Source organism: Priapulus caudatus, unplaced genomic scaffold (assembly GCF_000485595.1).
Source record: "Priapulus caudatus unplaced genomic scaffold, Priapulus_caudatus-5.0.1 Scaffold187, whole genome shotgun sequence".
NCBI classification, from domain to species: Eukaryota; Metazoa; Priapulida; class Priapulimorpha; order Priapulimorphida; family Priapulidae; genus Priapulus; species Priapulus caudatus.
This window is the reverse complement of record NW_014577248.1, coordinates 158035-171350: the sequence shown is the minus strand read 5'-3', so window position 1 is coordinate 171350 and position 13316 is coordinate 158035. Positions and strand designations below refer to the sequence as shown.

The window sequence follows — 13316 nt, the reverse complement described above, 5'->3', positions numbered from 1 at the left end:
AATGCCCTAGAGGGGACAGCATTCTGTTCAGCTGCCACTGCTCAGCTCATTTATGTCGAAATTATGGGAACCACAACTTCGATTGGTATTTGCCAAGATTTTACTAAAAGTCACCTGGTGTTCACACACAAGAAAACCCGCGATGCTAATCGCGATGGAAATACCGATATAATTGTGCCCTTGTTCACACAGGCGAAAATATCTCGCTAACTGCCGAGCGGGATAATTCTATTAATCGAGCTGCGCATGCCTGATATCAAGCCGAAATATAACACTCCCGGTCGCGCGCGCGCAAATTATGTACTACCGGGATTCGAGTTCGGTGTTCGATTCCACGTACACGGCAGTGCAGTCGTTGGTAGTATACATATGCTACTCTAGCTCTGTTACGTTAACGTATGCTACTCTACGTCTGCACGTATTTACGTAAACACATCGTATTGTTAGTACAGAGTCGAGACTGCATCTTTTCAGATTGAATTGAGATCAGCGATTAACCCTCCTTTCTTGAAACATGCCAAAATGGCCAAGTCTTGCTGCCAAGATGTATCAGCGAATTTGACGCCGACTTCGAGCGTTCACACACACGCCGTAGTGCAATTAATCGCGCTAATTCCCAAATAATCGCAGGCTAAATGGCGATTTGCAGCGCGATGCTCATCGCGATACGTAGTGAGATTTTTGCGTTCACACTTGTAAAAATCTCGAGATTTCGATCGCGATGCAAAAACCGAGATTTGCATCCCGCTAATTCCCGCCAGTGTGAACGCGCCTCATGTCTTGTTATCTCACGTTATCTTCACACGCCATGCTCACATTGTAATGCATTGTTCATTTATAGAACGGCTACTAGGTGAGGTCGTTTACAGTTATTCAACGGGGGCATAACGTACCAGGATTTATTTTTGCGTAAATTTTCGATAAAATTTAGTTAAAATTTCTTGTCAGATTTGTCGTTCGGCTACTGGTCATTGACCCTGACCTCAATTATCAATCAATAATATATGATTGCTATTGAAACTGTCTAGATATATAACAAACAACATGCGTGAAGACGTTTTGATGTGTGTTGCTTTTGTCGATGTTTATGCAGCCACTTCTACCATTCTACTAGTTACATCTGATCCCGTCAAATGAGCTAACTTGTCAATGTAATAACTAAGTCTTCGGCTTTTTTGATCTTCACACGTGGATGAGTCTATAAGTATAACTGCAACCAACTGAAACCAACTTTAACCAACAACACAATTCATATAGAACCATCCAATCTCTATCTAGTCTTAATGCAATATATTCTTGCAGTATATTAACTCTATACAGAATTAGGAAGCATTTCAGAGCGAATTGATACCGTGCAAGTATAATTAAATCAAATTTCTAAAACAATTTGGTACAGTCCTATGGATGGAATTTGTGGATTCAAAATAACTACCTTCAGTACAATATAGTGAAGCTATCTGGATGTGTACTACACATATATCAATCGATCAGTTGTCATGTGCCGGTTGGAACAAACTGTTGTTGTCCATCACCACACATCACCACTCAATAAACTACCGATAATAATATAATATATGTCAACGAGTGAGGCAATCACCTGGGGCCCGTTGTCAGAAACAAAATTAGTCTTAACATTAGTCTTAACATTAACAATTTCTCCTAGACCGTCGACATCACTTTGTTTCGTATTGTTATGAGGAAATCTGCTACGATTTTTCATTCTCGTAGCTCGGCAGCGTTTCTGTCAACGGTCTGAGAGAAAAAGTTAATGTTAAGACTAATGTTAAGACCATGCAATTTTGTTTCTGACAACGGCATCCTGGCAGCAAATATAAATAGTACAAGCTGTTTACTACTATACAGGTATACCGCAGTGCGTCGCACAATGCCTGCCAGGGTGAACCAAACTCGAAATCCCACATAACATTAATACGAATCACCTTCTCATTTATATAATATAACCTTACCTGCAACGAACACAATTTTAATAATCCACATGTTTACAAAAAATATACATATAAATTAAGATAATTTCTCAAAAATAATAATATGATAACTAAATAATAATGAACAAATAAATAATAATAATAACAACAAATAATAATATAATTCCCTCTCCTACTCCCAAACACTGTTACACTAACCTTCCAATATTCTGAGGTAGCAGGACGTCGTTCTTCTCCCAGGTTATGACTGGTTTAGGAACAGCTTTGATTTGGCACTCAAACCTGACCACACCTCCCTCCTCTACTGACTGCGACTCTGGCTGCTTGGAGAAGCGTGCCATGCCTGTAAACACATACACAATGTAATAATGTAATACAATGTAACAATGTAATACAATGTAACACCATGTAACTAGTCCATACACACAATGTTACATCACGAAGAGCTAATGTATTCAAACTTGTATACGTAAGGGTCCCTTGGGGGAAACCCTGGTGAAATTTTATAGACAGGCGTTCCTTCTACAGAAAGGGGTTGAGATTCGTAATAGCTGAAAAAATCAGTGAGCACCAATAACATTTTGCTCTTAATATTAGAAGCTACTAATAAACAAAACCGCCTAAAACCAAATTTGAAAATGATGAGGCTGTTCTAGACAAAGGCACTGCAATTTAGAAGAAAAACATTGCGGTGGGGTAGATAGGGAAGGTAAGGTAGATAGAGTAAGTAGGGTTAAATATACAAGAGAGGGAGCAGGTGCGAAGGAAGTCTGTAGCGGCTTTCTGACAACAATGACAATATTGCCAGTATATAGCGACGCAGATTATGTAGATTTATATTAAGGTTAAACTTAGATTTATAGTTAAAGGTAGATTTATATTATATGAGAAAACAGTAAATTAGCATTTAGATTCATTACTCTGCAAATGACTATAATATCTCTATTTATTTTTATTGCATGAATGTAATGACCACAGTTAAAACAAAGTTTAATTATAGATATAGAACCCTTTCATTTTCAGTTTGCCATCGTGGAATGCGATAATATAATAAAACAATGTGAATAAATTACATCAACCTGACAACAATTTATCTTGAAGTCAAGTCACAAGTAGATATATTAATGCGTGGCCGGCATAGGACCCTAGAGGGGAACCATAAGTTCTACCTCTAATCTCAAGCCATGCAGCTGCTTTGTCATGCAATCTACTCCGTGTCGCTGTGCAAACGCCGTTCTCCGCGTCTCGACAACGATTTGAAACATGCGTCTAAACAGAGGAATTGCTCCGACCTGTGATTGGAGGATAAAAATAGACCCCGCCCACTTTTCCATTTTTGGAGGATAAAAATAGAATTCGTGACGTTTCGTTTCATCGGTCATAGCCGCGCGTGCATATTTGCTAATTAATTAGACTAATCGTGCATCGATAGACTCAAAATTCACAGAGATTAAGGCTAAGACATTTGTCTATATTAGCTAGAATTTATAGAAATGTAACTCAAATCGTTCGCTCGATCCATATGGTAGTTAATACACGTTCCTACCCGTCATAGCATAGCATATGCGGCGCGAGTGGGCGGGGTCTATTTTTATCCTCCAATCACGGAAAAGTGGGCGGGGTCTATTTTTATCCTCCAATCACAGGTCGGAGCAATTCCTCTGTTTAGACGCATGTGATTTGAAGCTAACTACATGAACCGTGTACGGTGACAGTCTAACACAGACCGCCCGACGTTTAACGTATGTGTAGTGCGTAACCTGTATCTGTCACGCGTTTGTTTCCATTGGCATGACCTTCCATACTGCATGCCATGCCCTGTTGACATAATTACATCGTCAACATATGGCTATCAACAGTAGTGTTCTTCTTAAATTGAACTACCGTCGCACCGAATTTTCTGGTATATTTAATTTAAACCAAGGGTGCCGCATGATGAGCAGACGTGCTTATCTGAGGTCTGTCTGCCTCACTGTTACTGGCGCGTCCTCATTCGTTTCTGACTCCAAATGAGTTGAAGGCCTGTTCCATCGCTAAACCAGCTAGGCGCTCGCTCATCAAAACTGTTTTTAGCGCAATAGGGTATTGAAAAACACTAAACAGTAAAACAGAAACGCCTAACACTGCGAGCTGCTAGCCTCTTCATACCTCGCTGACTGTCTGTATCGTGTATCAATGATACTCACATAGGGCCTCACTAGTCTGCCGCCCGAGATGGCCGCGTGCCAAGTGTAATCATAATCAAAGATGCATCGGCCCTTCTCGTTGCCAGGAGCTGATAAATTAAGGTCAAGAAGTAGAGATGCACTTAATGTTCATTGCTGTTGCTGGAAAGATTCACGAGGCCTAAAATGCCAGAGTAGTATTCATGGCAGGCGACAGATTTACTGCTCAGCCGTGTGGTGGTAATAAATCTAAACAGCATTCTGCGATTTGCGCTCGCGGCAGGGTGTTGCACTGTTTATTAGAATAGAAGTGCAGTTCACCCCCCATGCATGGAGTATGGCGCGGTGCGCCCCGGTTTTTGTCCTACATTTCGGATGACGGTGGGCGCCCCGGCAGCATTCAGCGGCTGACATTGATTCAATTCATAGACGCAGCTTAGAAAATCTTTGTCTTTGACCTTGACCCGGACCACATTTGGTCAGTCCTGAGTCCTTTCACAGATACCTCCCCGACAGTCACCTAAAAGCATCATCCATGACCCGTACGTCGAGCGGTTTAAGGATACTCTCAATAGGTTTTAAGGGAACACTTTACTGAGAAGTCTTTCTATTTTTCAACGTTTATTCGGAGTTGGCTAACCTATAGCTTCGCTTACGAAACTCCAAATTCGTTACCCGATAGATTCTCAATACTCTGTAAAAAAATCCAAAAACCGCTGGTGTGACGATTTGCATACTTATGCTCCTGTGACCATTAATTGCTTGCTATGCGCTATGTATGAGTCACGGCCCCGCGGGCGCTGTGTGTTTTCAGGTCGAACAAGATATAGTAAATAGAAAGTAGTAATTGCAGCAAGTTTGACCATACATTTGACCATATGGATGAACAGAATTACTTATCCATTTTTGTGCTGAAAAAGCTGAATTGTTTTTTTACTCTTGTACTACTTTCGTCGGGGCCCGCGCGCGCCACGCCCCCCGGCGCCGGCCGCGCGCCGCCGCCGCGCGCCCGCGCGGGCCGCCCCGGGCGCGGCCTGCACGTATCTTAAACAAGCAAGCCGATATATTATCCACCATCCGCCTTCAATCTGCTAGTCTTACATACATACATCATGACATACATACATACACTTACATACCATACATACATTAGCATACATACATAATACTGACATACGCATACATAAGAGGAAGCACACCCGCAGATGATTGGACGCGTGTACTCGAGAGCCTTAGCCCCGAACAGTGTCCGGTATATTTCTAACTCAGCATGTATTTTTGCCTTCGTTGTGTGTGCGTGACATATATCAGTGCTCGAATAGAAAAAAGGTGGTTGTCCTGGCGGACAACCAGCATCAAAATCGGTTTGTCCGCAACGAACCTTCTCTGGGTTCGTCTCGCAAGACAAATCATCCCCAAATCTTCCCTCTTTCTCAATCACTAGTTAATATGTCAGAAAACACCCCCAAAAACACTGCTGTAGCCAGAATTTGTTTAACAAGGGGCGGCAAAAACAGCCGAACTGCTTGCAAACATAGTGGATGACTTAATATTTTTAATGGCGCTCCTCCGCCTGCCCTCTCACAACACCCTTACGGCTCCGAGTCTCCCTTCTCTGCCAATCTTTTGTTTTTGCGGTGCCTATGGCGAAGGGCGACATTTTTGCTTCATTGCTTTCTTGCTCCCAAGATATGTACTTGCTCAGTGGTGGATCTAGGATTCCAGTGGGGGGGTGAAAACAATGGCGGGGCGGTGATGCTGGCACGGTCCCTCGCCCAGAAAATTTGAAAATGTATGATCGCAGCGAGATCAGGTATTTCGCGTGGGCACTTTTGCAGTACATGTACAGCCTTGATTCTGACTACGGACATTCTATTGATTTTTAAAACTTGCTCGAATCAACGATGACATCCCCACTGTTGCTTATGTTTTGCATGCGGCAGAAGCATCGGAAATTCAAAATAATATGGAATAAAACCAAGTTGTAGGGGTTAACTTGCTGCGTTGTGGGTTCCAATCGACAGTTCACCTCTCATAATATCTAGAAAAGCCTGACAATACCAGTGTTGGACAATAGCAGCTTGTATGCATCGCGTTTCCCAAACCATAGCATTAATGTGGAGCCGCCGAGATATAAGTGCTCTTACGGCGGAACCCCTGCAGAAAAACATAAAGACTAAAGTTAGTTTTCGTCACATTTTTCTTGAGGTTGTCCACCGGACAATGTTCAGACTGGGTCTTAGGTTGTCCGGCGCAATTTCTGGTTGTCTCGGACAACCGCGACAACGGCTTATTTCCGAGCACTGTATATGCAAGCGTGTACGTGTATGCATGTGCTTATCGACCGTCGCGGCTGTGTCGCAGCGACCCGCGTTTGCTCCTGTTCATTAGACACGATCGCTCAGATATTTTAAACGGTCGCGGAGCCGCACAAAATAACTGAAAGCGCTGCCGCGATGCAAGCTTTTTCTTGTAAGCAAAATCGGTACACATGCATACCCCGCTTGAAGCCGCACTATTTGCGCATCCAACGCGTATTTCTCCAAGTCGACCTACGACTAGCACAATACTTCGTGTCATGCATAATCAAACATAGCTCCTATTGGCCAATAAACTTAGGTTCCTCCCAGTTTCACTGCCGCCGTTTGCTTAAACCACAGAAAAGAGGTGCGAAATCTGGCGCTGGTAATCTGGCGGAACGCCCGACTTGCTTGCCAAGACAATTAGCTCGAAGTGGTTAGGTTGACGTCACATGTTTTTATTCTTTGCTACACCCGTACCGCGTGCTACCGCAGCACCGACCTGCCACGGTTGCCTGCCGAGAGCAACGCGAAACTGGTCAACAACATCGGAGAATTTGTACAACACTTGGACGGTATCATTCTACAACTGACTTTTATAAGACAACCGCAGTGATGAAAGTCGCGAGGAACTAGGAGCTTTTATTTTGTCATAACGGTATTATGATTCTGCATGCACGACAGTATTTCGCTAGTCTCACAGGTGACTCACCGGGAGAATTCCGCCGCCAAGGGCGTGCAGATGCGCATTGGTGCGGCCATTTTTTTAACTTAATCGATACAGACATTGATACACAGCGGTCGGTATTACATACGGCCATTACTCGCGCAGTTAAAGCGCCACCTCTCTGTGGCATACGATGCTGCTCCAGCAGTTACTACGACACATCTTGACCTGCACGCACATGTATTCAGCTGCGTGCTGCTGCGACACACTAGCTGAATGCATATGGGATTCGTGATGGCGGTAAGATCTACACGGCGTCGCGCGCCAGTTAAACAGACACATGACTCGCTGCTCTTTCCTTCTTCCTCATCCTCTCTCCTCGCCTCATTCGCCTCTTCTCCACCTACGTCACCTCCTGCCCTTGCCTCGTCGTCTTTTCCCTCCTTCTCTCATGCCCTGCACCTCTACCTCCTCTCTCTGCCTGCCTCCTTCCTCCTCCTTCTCGTCTACACCACTCCTCCTTCTATCCTCTCTTCGCCTTCCTCATCCTCCTCGCGCTCCTCCCCTCCGCTCCTCGCCGCTTCCTCCTCCTCCTCACAAGCGAACGTGATCTAGCTGCTGGCCTTATGCGTTATCTCGATAATGCCCAGCAAAGCTGTTATGTGCCCCGCAGTTATAAGAGTTCTGTGATTGTTGGCGAACGTCCGCACTCCTTATATGAAACTTACGTAGGCATGCAGCGCACGCACGCGCGCACGCCACGCACGCACGCACGCACGCCACACACACACAGCACACACACACACGACGACACGACACTGACGGCGTATACATACCCAACATTCGACGTTGGCTTAACTTCTATATATCAGACTTTTACAGCTTGCTGAAATATAACCTGTGGGCTGGAATGTAGAAATAAATGAGCGCAAAGTTCGACCACCGTGACACCAAGCATTGCAATATATATATTTGTTTGTTTTTTTTTTCTTTGTTCTTTTTTTTTTTCTTTTATAAGTTGCTTCTCGTCCCAACGAAAGCTTCTCGCCTCGTGTGGTGTGTTAGTGTGTTCGTGTGGCTTCGTGCCGATCCGATTAATTAGCCGCGTCAGCCAAGCGAGCAGGCCCCAGCCAGCCAGCGCCAGCGCGAGCAGCGACGCGATTCGCTACATGTTGAGGGGCAGCCGCAGCAGCACGACGCGCGGGCTGCCCTACGACGCGATCGCGAGCATGCAAGCCGAGCAAGCCAGCGTGTACATGCCAGTACGCTGGGCGTTCATCGTGGCTTATATTCCTGTGTTCGTGAGTCCTATGGCGTATGGCGTATGTCGCTGGCGGAGGTATGCACTCTCCGTGAGTGCACTCTGTCTAGTTTTTATTGTAAAGAGGCGATTTCACACGGCTACACCTCACATTGTCATCTACCATGCTGCTTTGGAACTAGTTTGTAAATAATTGCTTCCCAATAAGAATTCTTCCTGGACCATACAATATTAGTTATTACAGAAATGTTTGCCTTTCTTTGTGCCCTTTGCAGAGACACATACACGATACACGCACGCGCACGCAAGCACGCACGCACGCGCGCAGTGCACACACGCGCGCACACAGCACATGGGCACATGACAAAGATGCCGGAACTACTTTCGATAGAAAAATCGGGGTCACATCTAAGCTGATGCTACGACCAAAATAGCATGGTGGTCATGTGGCGCATAGACCATAATGAGGACCAACCGGTTCCTTTCGAGAGAGCAGCTTTTCGTGGACAATGTACATGTAAAACCTGAACGGTTTCAAAGGCACAGACAAGCTTGTCTGGTGAAAAAACAACCATAAACATTTGCGCCCAACAATCGGTCAGCAGGCTAGAGCTGGCCAGCGCACGCCAACGCTAAAAAATTTCGCCAACGATTTTCGTGCATCTAAATGCTTTCACACACGCATGCGATCATCCTTCACGGGGGGGGGGGGAGGTACCACGAACACGACCCCCTCCTATAAAAGTTCACAACAACGAATGCAGCAGCCAGCGACAGTGACGGTGCTTCTTGCCTGACTGGGTGTCAGGAGAGCATGCATGCGAGACACTCGGACACTTATAAGTTATACGCCAACCTCATACACGGAGAATCGTTACGTGTAGTTTTATTGCCATTCAAGCTCAGTGTTACCTGTTAACGAGCCCGCAGACTCGCGATCATTACCACTGACCGCACCAGCGCATTGATCTATGGTGTGTTTTTTTATCCACCGCCGCGCGATCTCTACAGGTGTCAACGGACGGCACCGAAAATTCGAACTGGCATGAATGACATAAAAATAGATTTCGAGGCATTCAATTGGCACGGGGATTGTAGATCATTTGTACATTTAACCTTTGTACTCGTGGCGGCAGCACGGGAACTCACGCGACCGACGTAACGTATACGCATAAGTACAGACAGCACTGCCGAAGCGCACGAATAATTTGATATTCAAGCTTTACAGGTACGTATTATGCTTCCACAATGTGCTTAGGAGGCAGGGCATTAGTAACACCGATAACAATGCCATATCTGTCATTATGTAGCTTCCCATATAAACATTTAGAAATCTTGTTTATAACAACTGACACGCAGTATCATGGCAGGTGCAGAAAATAATGACTCACCCATAATAGCTCGCATGTCCAAGTTATAAGCATTTCAGTGTCGGGCGAACAAAAAAACATCGTCAACTAGACAGAGGGCACTCACGGAGAGTGCATACCTCTGCCAGCGACATACGCCATACGACTCACGAACACACGAATAACGCACGATATACGCCAGCGTACTGACATGTACACGCTGGCTTGCTGGCTTGCTGCTCGCTCGCTCGTAGCAGCCGCTCGTTGCTGCTGCTCGCTCACATGTACACGCTGGCTTGCTGGCTTGCTGCTCGCTCGCTCGTAGCAGCCGCTCGTTGCTGCTGCTCGCTCACATGTACACGCTCGCTGGCTCGCTGTGCTTTAGAAAATCTTGATCTTTGACCCTTGACCCGCCAAATTGGTCATCCTGAGTCCTTTCCACGATACCCCCGACGTCCCGAATATCATGACCGTACGTCGAGCGGTTAAGGATACTCTCAAGGTTTTAGGAAAATCTTTACTGATTTTTCATTTTCAACTTTATTCGATGGCTAACACTATGTGCCACCTGTGTGCACGCTCATTTCTCCATATAACGGTACATGTGAATTGTCAGAGCATTTTGCTTGCCCGCGTACATGTGTATAGTGAGCCGCGGCTGACGTCAGAAAACGGTGATTTCTCCGTTCCAATTTCTGACTTAGTAGTCGATGTATAAATGGATATTTCTCTGTGATTACAAATCGGAAAAATTTAATTTTACACTCGTTTTAATGGTAACATATTGCTGTAAAAAAGTGCGTCAGGGATTGTTATTAAGTGCCGTATTTTATGAGTTATGTCTCTTTATTCGCAAAATTTTTTAATTCAAACATGCGCGACTTGAATTTTAGGCAGTTTTTTTAATTTTCCTCCGTAAATATGAAACTTAAAGAAAAATCTTGATGCACTATTTTGGTACATATTGCGCTTAACATGTGGCGAAAATTTTGTATCCTCACTCTTTCTGGTAATTGAGAAACATCCAAAATACCATTTTTACATAAAAATTCAAAATTTTTGTGGTAACATAATTAGGTGCTGGAAATTTCATAAATTTTTTTGCCTTGAGCTTAGAGATATCTCCTCTATAAGTGATTGATTCGATTCATTCGTCAATAAACGTTTAATCTTCATTAGAGCAATACCCGTGCAAAAGGTTGAGAGTATCCTTAAGATTTGTGCCCAACTGTTGACGCACGCACGCACGCACGCACGCACGCACGCACGCACGCACGCACGCACGCACGCACGGACGAACGGACGGACGGACAATCATGCGATTCTACAAGCTGCATCTGACTTCGTCAGATGAGCTAAAAAATTGAGTTGCTATATATTTACATTAAAAATAAGTACTAACGGGACTAAATGTATCATCAAATTCTTACCCGATAAGATTTTCTCAACTAGTTAAAAAAATCCAAAAACCCTGGACGATTTGATATTATGATCCTGACATTAATTGCTTGCTGTGGGCTATGTATGAGTCACCGTGTGTGTTTACATCGAACAAATATAGTAAAATAGAAAGTATAATGACGCAATTTGACGCATAAAAATTGACCACTAATGAACAGAAATTACTTACATTTTGTGAAAAAGTGGAATTTTTTTTTTACTTTTACTATTTACGGCGGTGACGTAATCTAAAACAAGCAAGCCTATATTTACTCCACATCCCTCATCTGCCTAGTCTTACATACATACATACATACATACATACATACATACATACATAAGAGGGAAGCACGAATGATTGCAAGTGTACGAGAGCGCGAAAGTGTCGTATGTTTCTAACAGCATTATTTTGCCTTCGTGTGTGTGCGTGCATATGATCAGTGCTCGAAATAAGAAAAAAAAATGTGGTTGTCCTGGGACAACCCAGGCTCAAATCGGGTTGTCCGCAACAATTTCTGTTTTCAAAAAAAATATCCCAAATCTCCTATTTTCAATCACATAATATATGTTCGAAAACACCCCCAAAACACTGGTGTAAGCCAGAATTTTTCAACAAGGGGGCCAAAAACAGCGAACTGCGCAAAATAGTGGATGACTTAATATTTTAATGGCTCCTCCGCTCCTCTCCACACCCTACGGTCCTCTACCTTCTCTGCAATCTTGTTTTGGGTGCCATGCGAAAAGGCGACATTTTTGTTCATTGTTCTCTGCTCCAGATATGTAATTGTTCAGGTGGTGGATCTAGGATTCAGGAGAGGGGGTGAAAAACAAGCGGGGGGTATGGGTCTCCCCTAGAAAATTTTGAAATGTAAGATCGCAGGAGATGGTATTTGCGGCACTTTTGAGTAGATGTAAGCAGTTCATTCTGACTAGACAATTCTCTTTTTTTAAAACTTTAAGATCAAATGAATCCCACTGTTGTTTGTTTTGCATGAAAAGCCATCGGAAAATTCAAAATAATAATGGAATAAAAATACCAAAATGTAGGGGTGAACTTGCTGTTTGCTGGTTCCAAATGAGTTCACCTCTCATAAATCAGAAAACGCTGACTATACCAGTGTTGAAATAGCAGCTGGTATGCATCGCTTTTCCCACACGATAGATTAAATGGTGGCCGCCAGGCTATAAGTGCTCTTGAGAACCCCTGAGAAAACATAAATAAAGTGCGTTTTTTCGTCACATTTTCTTGGTTGTCCACGCGACAATGTCTCAGACTGGTTAGGTTGTGGCGCGCAAATTCTGTGTTGCTCGGACACGGACAACGCTTATTTCGAGCAGCTGTATTAGCAAGCGTGTACGTGTATGCATGTGCTATCGAGTGCGCGTGCGCGGCGTGCTCCTGTTCCATTTAGAAACACGATCCTCAATATTGTTAAACGTGGCGGAGGCACAAAAACTGAAGCGCCTGGCCAATTCTTTTTTCTGTAAGCAAAATAAAACATGCACCCCGCTTAAAGCCGCACTATGCGCATCCAACGCTAATTTTCTCAGTACTAGACTAGCAAATACTTCGTGTCATGCATAATACACTATACTTATGGGCAAATAAACTCTAGTTCCTCCATTTCACTGCCGTTTGCTTAAAACCCACAAGAAAGAGGTGAGAATCTGGTAATCTGGCAACGCCGACTTGCTTGCCAAACATTTTAGCCTCGGTGGTTAGGTGAACGTCACATGTTTTTATTTGCTAACCGTACCGTCGTACGGCAGCACCGCTGCAACGGTTGCTTGGGAGAGCAAGGAACTGTCAACCAATCGAGGGAATTGTAAACATTGGAGGTATTTTTAAATAGTTTTATAAGACAACGCGCAGTGAAATGGGAGGAACTAGAGTTTATTTTGTCATAAGGTAGTATGATTCTGCATGACACGAAGTATTTGCTAGTCTCTGTATAGGAGAATTAGCGTGTAGATGCGCATTGTCGGCTTTAATTATCGCATACACATTGTACACAGCGGTCGCTATACATACGCATTTATCGGCAGTTAAAGCCACCTCTCTGTGGATCGATGCTGCGCAGCAGTTACTCAGAACATCTGTGTAGACTGACGACATGTATTCAGCTGGAGTGCTGTGCGACACAAACTAGTGAATGCTATGGGTCGTGATGGCGGAAGTCTACCACGG

At 44.1% G+C, this 13316-nt stretch overlaps 1 protein-coding gene across 1 annotated transcript in view; it reads right to left on the bottom strand.

Annotated features, from left to right (window-relative positions):
* The window catches only part of LOC106806946 (protogenin-like), a gene marked incomplete in the record, with an annotated part of 80890 nt that overhangs the window by 31077 nt on the left and 36497 nt on the right, over positions 1–13316 (bottom strand). Inside the window, 1 exon segment of the mRNA XM_014809132.1 lies at positions 2145–2289. Within this exon segment, the coding sequence (XP_014664618.1) occupies positions 2145–2289 (145 nt within the window).